Genomic DNA, 17,749 nt, shown 5'->3' on the forward strand with positions numbered 1-17,749 from the left:
TTTGCCTGTACATTTGTATATAAGTGTGTGTGCTTTGGCAGCGGACTAACCCCAAAATGCGGTCGGCGAACCCTACAGCAGCCAAATTGCATTAAGAAGCTCATTAATTTCTACATTTTGCGATAACAGTTTAGCTCGTAAATGCCTGTCAGGGCACACAAACACAAAACGGCAAGCTTCGTAAAGTACTTACCCGATTGTGGCATTGTGGCGAGGCAGAGAGTGGAGAGTGAAGGAGCAACGAGGTTGACTGTGCAGCGGCAAGCTGTCTGCCTCTGGCCGCAAGTCGTTTCATGGCTGATTGTGTTCGTTTGTATTATCGTCATCGAAAGGAAAGGCGTTTGGGTATGTGTGCGTGAGTGTGTGTGCATACAGCTTTCTAAGCCCCTCAACGTCCGCCCTCCACATATACTTAGCCCTAGCCTCACAGCAGGCTGGCAATTTTCTTCATTTCGCATTTTCTTGACAAAACAACAAAGCTGCACACAGGCAACAGAACCATCAAAGCGCACGTCGAAACTGTCAGTCGAAGTTTATCTCAACCGAAAACAAGAAAAACTTTAACTTCGACTTAATACCCTGCACAGATGCCTTTCTTATAGCTATAAGGGGTATAAAAGGATCTTTTCCTTGATTTTCATAGGCCAGTTTGTATGGTAGCTATATGCTATAGAGATCCGATCTCAACAATTTTTTCGCAGTTTGTACCGTTGTCTTGGGCAATAATCTCTGTTAAATTTCGTGAAGATATCTCTTCAAATAAAAAAGTTGTTCATACAAGGACTGGATTCTGATCGTTCAGTTGGTTTAACAGCTATATGCTATAATGATCCGATTTCGGTTTACAGACAAATCAGCAGGTTCTTCAGCTGGAAGGGACGTGCGCAGAATTTTAGGTCAATATCTCAAAAACTGAGAGAGTAGTCCGCATATATAGAATTATGTAGATAGGCGGACAGACTGACAGGGCTAAATCGACTGAGCCCTTCATGCTAATCATTTATATATACCTCTTATATGGTTTCCAACGATTCCTTCTGGGTGTTACAAACCACCTGGCAAAATTAATATACTCTGTTTAGGGTATAAAGACGAAATTTGCCGGAGAAGAAGTGCGAAGCTGAGTGGAATGGGCAATGAACAAGCAAAATGGCGTCAAAGCGTTCGAAATAGCCATTGCAAGTGTTCAACGGCGCTTATTATGCGGTGCGCCTGCGTGTGTGTGCGTGTAGCTGTATGTGTGTTGCTTGCTCACGACGAAAGTGTCTTGTTCGGTTAAAGTTTGCGCAGAGATAATCTCTAATGCGACATTTTTAGAAAATTACCAAAATGGATAATGAGAAAAAGTGAAGTGTGTCTCCGAGTGTACAGCTGTGTGTGTTTATATGTATGCATGTATGCGTGTGAGTTTGCTAGTAATTGAGCTGGACATTACAGCGTGACCCACACGCACGCACACAATCTGCAACTTAATCGATTGCCTTTCGGCCCCAACCAATATGTGCTCGCCACTAATGACATTATAATAGATGTTTTCGCAAGCGCATAACCTGAAAATGACCACTGGTTCGCCAACGTTCGATTTCGTTGACTTGTTGGAGCTCTTACTCCTTGAGCATAATGAATGTATCACAATCACCTTTCAAACAGATTGATATATGGCCCCTTCAATCGGCTGTCTCCAGAGCTAGCATTCGCTGCAATCAACTAACGGAACACTGTATAGCATTTGGTAAGCTTGCAACTGCGTATCTACGCGCCTTAGCTGCAGAAGGACACCCTTTGTTCTAGGTAAGCGTTGGTTAAGCGTGGAAGATGTATTTGTTGTCAAGTTGCTGTGGACAAGCAGCAAATGTAATTTTCCAAACTTACAGTTATATGTATACTATACATTGTATAGTATACCCCAGCATTTTACAGTCACATATTCATGTGTATAATTCTGCCTTTGATCACCTCCTTCCCCTCCTTCTTTCTACAACTTCTTCGCCTTTAATATCTCTCTTCCTGCCGGTGATTATTATTGCTGGTTTTGTGCCAAATTTATGGGGTGATTGTCATTTGCTTGTTGCTGCCCACAATTGCTACACCCACTGCTCTTCTATATGAGTTTGTACCACTAGTAAGCGCTACTCCTCTTTCCCCTTTGCCCATTTTACGACTGTGCTGCTCACGGTTTTGCTGTCTGCTAAAGAGACATATGGGAGTAATTTTCCAGCGGTTTAGCTGCGGCTTCGTGCCATATGTTTGCGCATCCTCACACACATAGCCGCAGTTACTCACATGTTGGTATTAGAGAGTGAGTAAATTGTTGTCGGTCGTAGACAAAAGGCACTAAGTCAATCGGCATTAGTGTCAACAATTGTCCAAAAAAGCATTTTCCTACGACGATTCCAATTAAGTATTTGTCAAAGGGTTGTTAGCTCACAAGCAAACTATTTATGGTGGCATTGATTTCATTCTTTTGAGAATTTATGTTGATGTAGCAATAAATCACCAGAAATTAACTTTTCCTTTAAAAAGTTATTGAAACGATAAGAAGTTTCATAAATAGTTTTGAGTGCAGAAATTTTGAAAATACCTATGTTGAATAATTTACTTTCTTATAAAATAAATTGTTTCTTGATTTGAAGTTTCTGGAGCTCGCTTCGTATTTAAGGTTTTGCTATGAATTTATGGTCGACTTCAAATGAAGTGCAGATCCAGTATAAGAATCTGTGCTGCGTCAAGAATAAGGCTATGTGTATTGTACAGTATTTTTCAATCTCGTGAGACCTAAGAGCAATTCTAAATCCAAATTTATAGTGCTAATGAAGTCCGAATACTTTTCAAGTCTTTATACATTATATTGTATTAAGGGGTTAAGGGTAGTCAGAGGCACGAAAATTCTGTTATTTTTCAAAAGTAGTAATATGACATTATTATGGAATCTCTTATTGTTATAAACTACCACTACCATTAACAAATAGTTTAATTTCGAAGGACATATTTAAAAGAATTTTTGTGTGTAATCAACTCGCTAAAAGGTACTTGCGGTGAAACGCTGTTTTCATAAGCCGATGAGGAGATTCATCTAACGGAATGACTGATCGTACAAAAAAATTTCGCCTGATCTTTTTAAAAATAACCTGGGCCTAATCGAAGAATTTTTTTTTCAAGAATGAACAAAATGGCGGCCTCAGGAAATTTTTTAGCCAATCTAAATTTTTGTCTGGGAAATCTCCATATTCTCAAAAAATCAATATTTGGGCTTTTCCTGTAAGAAATTCCAAAATTTTTCAAAATCAATCACTCATTACTAAAAAGCATTAAATTTATGTATTTATGAACATAACCCTTTAAATTTCATTAAAATCTACTGAGTGATTTTCGAGTAACAGTTGTCACCAGTTCAAAAAATCTAGTTTTGAGAAAACCGCGCTTCCGCGCTTAAAGTTTCACACTAGCGTGAAGTTCCCGAGCTCTCTTTGTTATTTGTCGAATAACTCAAAAACTAATTATCGGATCAACGTGAAATTTTCAGAGAATATTTTTAAGATATTACACTTAACGAAAATGCAAAAAAAAAATAATTTTTTTGGAAATTCTGACTACTCCTAACCCTTTAATATACCCTGTTTAGGGTATAAGAAGTTCCATTGCGATTAACAAAGGTTTCTTAAGGATATTTGTGTCTTATCTATCTAGGTTTTTTCAAGTTATTTAAAAACTGCAACAGCTCATACTGCATGAAAAAACTTGTTTTGGAGACCTTCAAAAATTAAAATTCTCAATAATATTATTACTATTTGGTTAAATATGTTTATTTTTTGTTATTGTGCTAAAACCTTCATAGACAAATTAATGATTTAAAATGGATTTTTAAGATAATACAATTTTAGGTTTCATTTGTATCTTTGATAGAGTTAAACTTTTTTTTAAATACTTAAAGTTTTTTACGCGTTTAACGTCATTGGAAGTGTTTGGGGTCTGGCAACTTCCTTAAATTACACCAATTCTAATAAAACCATATATTCAAAAAACTCAGAGAAAATAGTAAAATTATCAACACTTCTTAGGTTTCGAAAACATATACCGTTATTTCAACAAATTAGCATTTCTTCAACCAAATTGCGCACCCACTCACTTCAATTATGCGTTTTCTGCTTAAATACTTTTTTTTGCAAAAATGTGAAAGACAAATTTTCTCGTTGTAAATAAGTATACATATAATATATATATAGTCTGTGCATGTTTTGCGTAGCTCCATCCGTCAGCCACTAATCCCGCTCACATCAAGCGTAAGAAACTTGTTTTCTCTGCTTAACAATGACACCTGTTGTCACAGCATTTGACAACTCTTAATTTCTTCAAGTGACCAAAGACAACAGACAAGCCCGACACAGCAGCAAACAAAAAGTAAAAATAAAAAACAAAAAAAAAATATTTGTAATTTTAGAAACTGTCAAATTGGTTTATTGACGGCTACTGCTGGTGCGGCGCTACTCTGACGCCTATTTCCACCTACCCAATAGCTGTCACCTCAGCGAAAGTATGAGCACACACACTCACATAGAGACTTGAGTGCGGCAGCTAGTGCGTGTACACGGCGAAAACCTTGAAGTACAAGAAAATCTATAAACGCACAAATGCACAAACACACATACGCTCTTACTCACATATATACACAAATACCAACGAATGTATAGCAAAACGTGTGATGCGCCTTAAAAAAATAAATGTTCCCAAAAAATGTCAAGCAACTTTTTGACATTTAACAATGGTGACCTGCTCAGCAAATATTCGGTGTATTTTCACTGCATAAAAAAACATTGATTTTTTAAATTTCTTTTTTTCGAAAACACAAGTTGGTGTAAAAAATTCCGCGCATGAAAAGCAAAAACAAAAACATCTTTGGAACGTGCTTTTTTAGTATTTTTCTTTGAATTCTATATATATATACCTGTATATATATTGGAGCACATGCATATGCATATATCTTTGTTTTTTTTATTTTTCAAATGTTTGTGGAATTATTTTTATTGTTGGCAGATGCGCCTTGCAGCCTACCGTAACTAACGTTTGTGTTCCGCTTGATATCTTCGTTTTTAGGTCGCCTCAACGCCATAAACACTTATTAGAGCATGTCTATAGAAGAATTAGTTCAGCTATTAAAGCAGAAGCGGCGAGTCGACAATAAAAAACAAAACAAAATAGATGCTAGTAAATGAGCGAGAAAACTAGCTGAACGCTTCACAAATTAACAAATATTTTTAAGATAATTAAGTTAAGCAATTTAAAGAAATTGCCGATAAATTGAAGTTCTTTCTTGTGGGGAACATACATACATATGTATATGCGAGGGCATTGGAAGCGCAAGAAGGAAAGAAAATAGTCAGAAAAGTTAAAAAATGAATATTTCCAGCACCTTGAGAGATAAATTTCTTAATACTTTGTGGCCTTGTCAAACAAATACAGAGTATAGACGACTTTAAGTGTTATATCCACTTGTGATATTGAAAATCGATTTTTGCTTTCAGTCATACACAATTTTGGTTTCTTAAAAAATCACACTAATTGTTAAGGAAACTCATTTAATGTGCAGAACAATCGATACAATTAAGTTCTGAATATAAAATTATTCAAATGACCTCCACAACTTCTTTTGCAGGAAAGAATTCGATGAACCCAATTTTCCAGTGCTTTTTTCTTTTAAATCAAGTCATATGTCATGAATAGTAAGATCAATATTGACTTCTAAAGTTTGCAGAGAGTCTGGTTTGCTACTAAAGACCAATGACTTCAAATAACCCCACAAGAAATAATATATTGGTGTTTAATCACAACTTTTTGGAGGCCATTCAATGTCACAATTTCTTGAAATAATCAAATCTGCAAACTTTTCTCACAATAATTCGGCACGTAGCCCCCTTTTGTTGGAATCGGATGTTGGCAAGATCAAGTTTTTCCAATTTCTGGTATGAAAGGTTGGTTAACTTCGATCTATACCGGAGAGAGGTGCTCTCCATTGACAGTAACGGAGTTATCAGCTTCATTTCGAAAGAAGTACGGATCGATGATTCCATCAGAACAAAAACCACACCAAACTGTTAATTTAGGTGAATGTAATGGTTGTTCATTAATAATTTGTAGATTCCCAGTATCGACAGCTTTGTCTTTTCTCTACTCGGATGAAAATTATCGTTTTCAAGTTGTTCCAAGGCAAAATCAGCAAGTTCACCTCGTTTACACTGGTCCAATGGCTTCAGTTCTTGAGTGAGAATAATTTTATATAGACGCAAGCCCAAATCGTTTCTCAAAATCAGATTGTGGCTCGAGACAGTCCCAATTCTTGGGAATGTCTTTGAATCGACAAATTGCGGTCTTCAGCAACACTTGCATGAACGGCAGCAATATTTTCATTGCATCGAGTGAGGCTTGGTTGTATTGGCACTTGAACATTATGCAAAGAAAATGTAGGCTCGAAATTTTTAACAATTCGACGAATAGGGTCGCGCAGGTATCATTTCTATTGGATAACTCGGAATATATATATACAAGATGCGTCCCAAAGTAAACAAGACTTAAAAATAAAAACAGAACAAATGGTTTTTTCGGCAAAACCAATTTATTTAATTCAAAAAAGTCACCTTCTGCTTCCATACAGCTTTTTGCATGGTCCAAAAGCGGATTGGACAGAAAAAATATTATTTTTTAACAATTTTATCAATTCAAGATGCTTTTAAGACCACAATGTTTATGTATAGTATATTGTATGAAGTCAAAAACTTTCCATTTTCGAAAATCCTAACTTGATCCAACACTAACCTAATAAATATACAGTCTTAGAAGATTTAAGTTACTTCGGTGCGATTATCCTTTTTATTAAAAAACTGTTTTAAAACAAAAGTATTGTTTTTTTTATTGAAGACTCAGATTACACTTTACTTATTTTAAGTCCAAATGACTCATTGATAAATTACATTTCAAGCAATTTCCCTTCAAGTTACACAGAAAAATTGACTTCATCGACACTTAATCAGCTATGATATCGAATAAAGTAAATATGGGTCCCATGAATATAACACTTTGAGTCATTTGTTACAAAAATCTCAACACATTCATTAAACTATTAACGAAAAGTCAAGTAATGGAAGCAGAATCTAAGCAAATTATAGCAAAATATTTCAACATAAGGTGTAATTTACGGCAAATGAAGTGTGAAATTGAAATCGCATATGAAATAACCAATTTAACCCTTTACTCAGCATTCAGATATAACCCTTTTCTGCACTACAAAGCACAAAAAGAAATGCTCGAGCACACACATTCGCCTACACACTGTACAATCGCGCTGAAAAGCAAGGCGATGATGTCCAGTGACAAAGCCACTGCCGCATCCACTGCAGCCAGCCTGTGACGCCCTTACCCACAAGCTGTATTTGCAATCGATATAAAGTTTTATTTATGAAAACAAAAACTGAGAAATGTCCAAACAAAACAACACACACATACAGTCTCACGGATATCCTGCTGTAACTGATTGTGCGTACGTGCGCTTGTGTCGCCTAGGCATACTTCCTGGCGCTTTGCCTGTTTTCATGTAACTATTTCGCCTCGCTTTGCTTTATCTATTTGTTTTTGCAAAATCATCATCAACGTCACCGTCAGCGTCGTTCCCGGTTGCATGTTCGTTTTGTATGCAACACAGTTCTTGGAAATATTTGCTTTGGCTGTCATATATCCTAATTCAACTGTCACATTAATCGTTTGTTTGGTCGGGCGCAAGGATGTGCGCGCAAGGGAAACTCTTCTACAAAACACATACTCATAAATACTTACATATAGACACACTCATTCGTAGATTTTTTGTTGGTACTTTTCTTTCCGTCCTGACAGATGCTCATGTGGCAGCGAAAATGTCAAAAAGGACGCATGTCTGCATATATATATGTATGTATGTGCGTGTACATATGTATAATACATAGAAATATATATAAAAATATAGAGGCGTTCATGTGTGCCGTTTTGTTTGACATTTTATTTGTTTACACATTGTGACCGCAGCTACTGTCATTCCTTGCCAACTGCTTTGCCATTGCCCACTAAATTTATTGCTTGTCACTTTTGGTTGCTCCTTTTTTCCCCGCAATAATGCCTATTTTCTCTGACTCTTTGCTTACTTTTTTTCATGAATGAATTGGGATGACAAATATACAACGAACCTTTTTTGTAGCCTCACGCATAGGCGCAGCACACACACTCTTTCAGAACAGTGTTTTTTTTTTGTTTCTTTTATAGTAGTGTGTGCATATTTTCGCTAAACAAATATATAAATAAAGAAATCATTGCCACCACAAAATTTATTTCTCATATTTCCAAATGACACCATTTCCACCACTACCACCACTAACGGTGAGTGTGTGATTTTGGGGCGTGTGTTGCCTTCCCCCGTCGTGCTGGTTCGAGAAGTCAGCTAAAATTTTGGCAAATGTCATGATTAATAGTTTCGGCGTTCATAGTTTGCTTGACTCCGTTGACTCTCCTGCCGGCCGATTGTCATTGTGACTCTGCATTTGCGACGTGCGACTCCCAAAGGTGCAGGGCTTTCCCTAGTTTTGTCCATTTGTAACTCTCCTTTGATTTTTTGATTTGTTTTTTTTTTTGATTTTTTTTGTTTGTTTTGCAGTTTACTATTTCGTTTGTTTACATTATGCTGTTTGTTTTCTCTGTTGAAGTCGCTCAACTTGTGCCAATTTTTGTGCCTCTTTCCGGGGGATGTTTACAGTTTGTAATTATTAATCATTTCATTTAAGCCTTTGTAAGTCTGTTTTTTTTAATTATCATATTTGACAGTATTTTTAATATTGAAGGCGTTAACTGTAATATTTAGAGTGGAAATAAGGCATGATGCCTATGGCAATCAATTCAAATACTGTTAAAGATATTTGAGAAAAGGTAACATTTTTGTGTTATGAAGACATTTTCTTTAAGCTGTAGTGATACTACATTTTTATAATAGAATTGGAATTCAAAAGCTTTTCATTTTTGGGAAAATTAAAAATTATATAAATTAAAGAAAAATAAGAGGTATTTAGAGCCCTGAATTTTAACATTTTTCCTCTTTAATTCATTCAGGTTTTATAAAAGTTTCCTTTAGCTGAAGTGATTATTCATTGACTTCGATAATTTTATTATGAGATTATTTCTTAAAAACTGAAAAATTGTTATGAGAACCTTATACGCTATAAGTAGATTGCTTTGAGAAAAAAATTTAATAAAATATTTTTGCCTTCTGTACTCCGATTCTTAAATTGTCAACTCTTCCGGTAACTCGTCGGCTCTTCGCCTGCTACTAATCCTGCAGTATAATTAACATCGTCAAAATACTACCACAAAACGATTGCTGGCAGCAGCATGTGTCCATGTTGTCAACGACATAAATTTCAAAATTCTCAAATTCACAAAAGAGTGGCAAATGTCGACGACAACCGACAATCGACAGTGACACAAACCACTTGCTCGCCAACAGCGCACGAAATGCAAAGCTGCACAGGCAAACATACCGATAACGATTGCTCTAACGTGTATGCGATGTGTGTGCTTGAGTAAAAGTGAAGCTGTGGTTAATTTAGTGACACATGCCAAAGTGACATTAATGACACCCATTTCACAGGAGCAGCGGGAGCAATGCGCGCCAAACACATAGCAGCAATCAACAAATCGCCGAGCATGCAGCATAGTGAAAACAGCTAATTTCACACAAATTCGAAACAAATAGTTGACGATTTTTCTACTTCGAGCAAAATGCTGCCTTTGCTGCTGCTGCTGCTGCATGCAACAAGCTGAGCGACAACATGTGGAAAAGCAATAAATTTTAAAGTGCACTTGAATGTTATGCGGTATTGCTACGCTCAAACAGACACACTAACATATATGTATGTATATATGTAGGTACGACATCAGCCTATAAGTGTGGGAGCCAACAAAGGTTCCAAGTTGCTCTCATATGACGGCGAGTTCGGCAGAAAAATGTGTTGGTTTGGCATTTTTGACTTTTACGGGAGTTTTTCAAGCGCTCGCCACATATTTCACCAGTCATAGAGTTATATATGCATGCGTATATACGAGTATATATATATGTATGTTTGTATGCAATATTTTGTAAGCCATAAATTGTGCAAGGAATGGAAATTGACTGCGTTATAAATTTAGTATTTGTCAATTGATAATTTGTTAATTATCTTGGTGGTGAGCATAACCGCAAAGGTCATTAAATTTCATGGCTCATTTAGCGGGTGGCAACACTCACATACTGGCGCATAAGGCATTATTGTTTAAATGCACATTACTCACGGCAATTATATAAATATGTACGCCAACACAGATTGAAAGTAACGCGTAACGTCGCTTACGTGGCCGCAACGTGCCTAATTTATGAGGTAACTTATTGAATAAGACATGATTAAATTTAATTTGCTCACTTCTAATTAAAACGCACACATTTCTGTGCAAGCAATGTGTCATTAAAAATATATATTAACAATTGTTGCCTTCTATAAATACCATTTTAATATAAAAAACACATAAACGAAAAAAACCTGTATTTTTGGCGACCCCGAAACTATAATACCCCACACAGATTCATTTATTATAGCATAAATTAATATTAAAGAATTTTTATATTGATTTCGGTGGGTCGGTTCATATGACAGCTATATGTTATAGAGATTCCAACTGAGGAATGTTTCCAGATCTTATAGTGCTGTATTAAAAAGTACTCTGTGGAAAATTTAATGAAGTAATAAGTCAAATTAAAAATGTTTTCATACAAGGACCAGATTGTGATCGGTCAGTTTGTAAGACAGCTATATGCTATTGCAGTCTGATCTGAAATCTATATATGTATCCACAAATTTTCATCTTATTTTAGAAAATAAGTATTGCAAAATTTCGTTAAAATATCATGTCAAATACAAAAATTGCCCATACAAGAACGAGCGCCATCAAGGCCAATTTATATGACAGCTATATGACATAGTGATTCGATCTACAAAATATTTACGTAGATTATAGTGCTGTCTTGGAAAATATTTCATACAAAATTTCGTGAAGATAAATTTGCAAATAAAAAACTTTTCGTACGAGGACTTGATTTCGATCGGTCAGTTTGTATGGCAACTATACGCTATAGTGCTTCAATTTGAACGAATTCTTAGGAGATTCTACCATTGTTTTAGAAAATATTCTGTACCAAATTTCATGAAGATATCTTATCAAATAAAAAAGTTTTCCATACAAGAACTTGATTTTTAACGGTCAGTTTGTATGGCGGCTATATGCTATCGTGATTCAATCTGTATAATTTTCTAGGAAATTGTAGGCATGTTTTGGATAATTATCTGTGCCAAATTTCGTGAAGATATCTTGGAAATTAAAAAAGTTTTCCGTACCAGGATTTCCTTTTGATCGGTTAGACTGTATGGCAGCTATGTATATGCTATAATGGTCCAATGAAGGCGGTTCCGACAAATGAGCAGGTTCTTGACGAGTAAAAAATGTGTGGAAAATTTCAGAACTATATATTCAAAACTAAGTGACAAGTTCGGGTATATACAAACAAACCGACAAGAATAACTAAATTGACTGAGCTCGTCACGCTGATGACTGATATAAGAATGCTGGGTTGCCAACATTTCCTGCTGATTGTTACAAACCTCGTATAACCTATTCAGGATACAAAAAAGTACCCAGTAATGATTTAATGCAACTAAAGAAACTTCAATATTGAAACGAGTACCATTACAAAGTTATAATTTTATGAGTTATTACAAAAATATTAACACAATCAAATGCTCAGCGTCTGAAACGATTTTCCGCCGGCTCTGTCTTTTACTCAACTCATGGTCTTCATAATATTATCAGTATGTAATAATCCGCAGCCTCTTCGAATATGCACCATACATAAGTACAAGCCGGCTCCTACATTGTAGCCTATCCGCGTTTATGCTTGTTGTAAATGCCATAAATCCTTTTATGATCCATTTTATCGTCTTTTAAGCAGCCTCTAGTGGCGCACTCGCGCTCAATTATTGAGCCATATTTGCGCCGGCCAAGTGCAGCTACTTACTTACAACAACATTAATGCGCACTCGTTAATGGCCTCAACTATAATGGCGTGGCCATAAAAGCGCTTGTTAAGCGATTGAATTCTTCTTTTCTTCTCACCCACACACTTGCACGCTTTCACACAGCAGTTTTACAATCTTTAAATTTCGTTTCTTCTGTTATAAAATACAGTTAGTTTAGTATTTACATCGCACTGTATATTTTAGTATTTAAAAAACTTTTCTTAAAACATTAATTTTTTTGTATATTTTTTCTCTACTCTGGTTTATTCTTTTCAGTTTGGGCCGAGACTGGCGATTTTCGTGATAGTCATAGTTCCATGACCGCTGTAGCAAATAGTTTGGATAGCACACATTTAAATAATTTTCAAACGTCATCATCATCGGCGTTGTCGAACCGCAATCGTGATCGTAAGGATGGTAAGTAGATATGGGAGGAAAAATATATAGTTTTTTATACTCAATATATATGTATATATATATGAATAGATTAATAGATAGATAAATGATAAAATTGGAGTACATATGTACATATATAGTATATACATACAAAGGTATGGATTCAGTGATCTTGGCTTTGGAGGTACAGTAATACCCCGACTTACGCTACCCCGTTTTACGCGAATTCGAAGATACGCGGTTTTTCATTTTGATTGCCGCGCGCATCGGCTCTCTCGCTCCGCCCACTCAGTGTTCAATTTGCGACAGGTTTAAACGTGTTCCGCGTGAAATTGTTTTAAGTGCGCAGTGCGTTTTACTTATAATTTCTAATTATGCCGTCTAAAAGAACGAAAAATGAGTCATTTGAGCCTAACAAGAAAAGAAAAACACTGTCTTTGGAGTGTAAACTGAATATAATTAAAGACTTTGAAGCAAAAATGAAAATTTGTGAATTGGCAAAGAAATTTGACCTACTGGAATCAACAGTCCGAACAGTTGTAAAAGGTAAAGAAAAAATTATGACCGCTGTGAAAGACTCTCAATCTTTGAATTCAAGTATCATCCGTAAGCGTCACGGTATTATCGCACAGATGGAAACATTGCTACAGTCATGGTGTGATAATCAAGTAAGAGTGAAAAATTGTCCTGTTGATCAAAATACAGTGTGCTTTCAAGCAAAGCAGATTTTTGAAAAACTAAAAGAAGAAGCTGGGGAGGCGGCTGAAAATGAAGTGTTTAAAGCTAGTAACGGCTGGTTCAGCCGATTTAAGAGTCGTTGTAATTGGCATAGCATCGCAGAGAGTGGAGAAGCGGCAAGCGCTGATAAAGAAACTGCATCTCTCTATCCAGAAAAACTCAAAACAATGATAGATGAAGGTGGCTACACTAGTCAAACTATTTTCAACGTAGATGAAACAGGTCTTTTTTGGAAGAAAATGCCTAAAAAAACTTTTATTGCGCGTGAAGAGAAAACTTTTCCAGGTTTTAAAGCCGCCAAGGATCGATTAACAGTGATGGTTGGTGCGAATGCAGCTGGAGATTGTAAATTAAAACCTCTCTTAGTTTATCGCTCAGAAAATCCAAGAGCCTTAAAAAATAAATCTAAAGCTGGTTTGCCTGTCATTTGGAAGTCTAATGCAAAAGCTTGGGTGACAGCTTCTCTTTTTGAAGACTGGTTTGGCCATCATTTTATTCCTGAAGTCGAACGTTACTGCCGATTAAAAGAAATCCCATTTAAAGTGATGCTACTAATTGACAATGCGCCAGGTCATCCTCCCGCAACTCTAATTAATTTCGATCCACGTGTGGAAGTTGTATTTTTGCCACCAAACACTACCAGCTTGCTTCAACCAATGGACCAGGGAGTCATTAAAACATTTAAAGCTTACTACACAAGGCGGTCATTTGCACATCTACATGAAGCTATGAGACAAAACAATGAGCTTTCTGTTAAAGACTTTTGGAAGCAATTCAATGTTTTAGATGCTGTAAGAATTATTGGACAATCTTGGAATGAGGTTTCACAAAAAACTCTCAATGGTGTCTGGAAAAAACTGTGTCCATTTTTTTCACCTCTGAAACCCAAGGAGAAACCATTTCAGATCCTGAACAAATCGATAGCATAATAGAAGAAGTGGTCGATATCGCCAAGCAATTAAATTTAGAGGTCGATAATGATGACGTTCAAGAATTGCTAGAATCACACAATCAAGAGCTAACAATTGACGAGGTTATAGAAATGCGTAAGTATGAGCAAGATATTGACCAAACTGATTCGCTAGACCCAGTTGAATCGGTAAATCAAATGACAATTGCAAACTTAACAGAAGGGCTCAATTCAATTGAAAAGGGGTTACAAATTTTAGAAAAAATTGATTCTAATGAAGAACGCATTTCTACTACAAAACGAGGGATAAAAAAATTACTGGTATGCTACGAGGAAATTTTACGTGAAAAGAAGAAAAATTTAACTCGTCAGGCAACACTGTTAGAATATATGAAGCCTTCGACATCAAAATAACTTCGGTTTAGCTTACTTTATTCATAACAATGTAATATTTTTTTATTATCCTACACTTTATTAAACATTTTTCTTCTAAATTATTGTTTTCTTTAAACTCTGGTCCCGATTAAACAAACTTTATATGTATTTATATGCAACGTTGAACCCCGACTTACGCGAATTCGACTTACACGGCAACCGCTCGGACCCACCTATCGCGTAAGTCCGGGGTATTACTGTACATACATATTTTTTCGCCCGACGGCCTTCCTATGACCTCTGATTTCTACTAATTACAGTACCAAAAGGTTTGAATTTAAATGAAGTCTTGAAAAGGACTGCTCTTTGAGATATGTATATATTTGACAGTTCAAATGATTTATTATTTTACACAAATACTTAGTTGATATTGACAATAAATCCAGTTTTCTCATAAAAATATATAAAACTATTCAGAGATCTTATAGAAAAATTATATTTCACTTAACTGGAAAAATTGTTGAATAATTACGCAGCACATCAGTTGATGCTCTTGAACTTAATTTGAAAGAAGGGGAAACTTTTTTTTCATGATTCTGTCAATTGACTAGTTTCAGTCGGAAAAAACGTTTCAGAAAGAAGTAAATCAAATTGCTTTGGCTTAGACTAACATTTGAGAAATATACCAAAATCGATTGAAAATATTTGATTTATTCACATATAAAACAAATACTTTTATGCTTATACATATATATATATGTAATCATAACGGCAAATAGTGATTTTCCACCTGTAAATGTGATTTTACAGAATAGTAAATATGTATATATCTTCTGTCAAAAACTGAAGCACCAAGCACAATCTTAATTTAAGTCGTCAAGTCATCATAATTTGACATTATCGAAGACTTTATGATTGTATATTTATCTATTTTGACTCAAATGTAAATCATATCACGCGAATTTTATGTCATATGCCTACAGTTGACATCTTCCGGTCATATGCCCGCAGACAACTTGTGACTCGTTCTAATACCAGACGCTTACCACAGACAGTGTCGTTGTGAATCATTTTATATTACGCCTGTACTCACATTTATATGGCAGGAGTTTTCCATTTTAAAAGCACGTTTATTTATGGTATGCAAAATTAATTTTAAAGACATGTTGTATATTTCCTATTGCAACTAACTTGCTAACACAGATAGCTTTATGTCATACAAGTACAAGTAGGGTGGCCAATAATGCCTGGTTGGTAGAAAGTCTGATTACTGAGAGCAATAAACCTAAGTCTAACAAAAACTGGAAAATGGAGCAGAAACTGTTGTGCATGTTCCCACTTCACCTTCCTCCATCGAGCTGTGACAATTTGCAAGATAATGTACAGTTAGAACTCCTATCATTGAGGCAAGATGTGCATTGCTCAGAACAACGCATTTAAAGTCTTACGTTCAACTTTGGGTCAAAAGGTTCTCACTATCGCATAGATTCTGATTGATAGACTTACGCTTACTGAGCTTCCACGAGGTCCGCGGACTCAGCGCTAGAATGCAAGAAACCAGCACAGCACTGACATATTTCAAGTCTGTTTGGATTAGCGTATGGCTTCTTGTGAGCTCATCATTTTTGCTGTGCTGAATGATTCCGATATGAAGAGACTGATATAGTTAGTTAGTTAAGCCACTGCTTGAATAATCTTCAGTGCACTGTACTGTCGCTGTGCTGTCGGATTGAATGCACACCTCTCGGAATGAAGCTGCACTTCGAAGCAATGTATTTACTGCTCCCTCAATTGCTTGTCATTGCACCACCAACCTTCCCCTGAGTTTCACTGCTGCAAAGAAGCTCACGACTCCTCTCAGCGACTTCGCCCCCTCCCAAAGGACAAACTCAGGCTACTTGTCGCTTTCTACACTGGCCATTGCAAGCTCAAGAAGTACTTACATACAGTGGCAGTGATTGCCTATTTCGTAGCAGAGTGAACGAGTGGTTTCAACGTTCTCAATGTGGTCGTGAGGACATAAATGACGATCAACATGTGGGCCAATCAAAATCCGTGATCACCGGAAATTCCATCGAAACTCTGCGTCAATTCATCAAAAATCAGCCGAAAACATCATTGAAATTCATGGAAATGGAATTTAACATCTCCAAAATATCGACTTATTGCATCTTGACCGAACATTTGAGCATACGAAAGGTGCGTGTACGATTTGTTCCGCACAAATTGACTAACGACCAAAAATTGCTTAGAACGATCGACGCTTGTGACCAATTATTTCACCAAAAATCACATTTTAACCATTAACTACTCCCCGTATTCACCTGATATGGCACCGTGGGCCTTCTTTCTTTTCGGAAAAATTCATTTTCTCATGAAAGGAAAGCGTTATGCAGACGTGGAGGCCATTTAAAAGGCTTGCACCGGCATACTGGCGGCCATACCGGCTAAAACACTCATTCGACATGCTTTCGGACCCTGCAAAAAGCTGTATTGAAGCAGAAGGAGACTAAGGAGAGATTTTGTCGAAAAAACCATTTGTTCTGTTTTTTTTTGGAACGCACTTTGTACTATATAACATGGGCCTAGCTTCTTGTCCGAATTGCCGGTTCTGCGACATGGAGTCTGACTCTCATGAACACCTGCTAAGTAAATACACAGCAGTCTGTAGGCACAGGATAAAGGCCCTTGGAGCCATCTTTCCAAATTGGGAGCACATCGCCTCAATAGCCCCTAGAAGTATATTGGAATTTGTCAATATGCTGTGGCTAAATGAGTCATTGTGACTTAGGAGGGAACACAATAGACCTTAGATCGCGGTGCAATCCTCTTTTGTCCTCTAATCTAATTCGGTTTACGAAACAGATCATTTAATTTAGATATCACATCAAATTATTGGATTTCTGGAATAAGCATTTTCAAAGCGAATCACTTCGTTTTTATGTGAAAATGAACTGAAAATGCTGATTTCTTTCAAAAAAAATATTTTTTAAATAAAAAAGAATAAAAAAAAAAATAAATAAATTTCGAAGAAAATGTTGGAGATATTTATCATACATATTTTTTTTTATAAAATTTCTATTTTCTCAACTTAGTAGCCAGTATATATCTTGCCGTCGGCTAAACGACACCGCATTGATTTGCGAATGCCAACGGCAATTGACGAAGCAAATTTTTGCATAAAATGCGCTGTCACGCCATGCCAACAAAACAAACAATC

The 17,749-nt window shown here is 36.2% G+C and overlaps 1 protein-coding gene across 2 annotated transcripts in view; it reads left to right on the forward strand.

The window, feature by feature from the left end:
- Positions 1–17,749, forward strand: part of LOC105233684 (pituitary homeobox homolog Ptx1) — a 75,800-nt gene that overhangs the window by 29,092 nt on the left and 28,959 nt on the right. Inside the window, exon 3 of one of the 2 annotated variants that reach the window (XM_049447163.1) lies at positions 12,372–12,527. In XM_049447163.1, coding sequence (XP_049303120.1) covers positions 12,372–12,527 — 156 coding nt within the window. The remainder of the gene's footprint in view (positions 1–12,371; positions 12,528–17,749) is intronic. The other variant, XM_049447164.1, reaches the window with a different exon arrangement.

Source organism: Bactrocera dorsalis, chromosome 2 (genome assembly GCF_023373825.1).
Source record: "Bactrocera dorsalis isolate Fly_Bdor chromosome 2, ASM2337382v1, whole genome shotgun sequence".
NCBI lineage: Eukaryota > Metazoa > Arthropoda > Insecta > Diptera > Tephritidae > Bactrocera > Bactrocera dorsalis.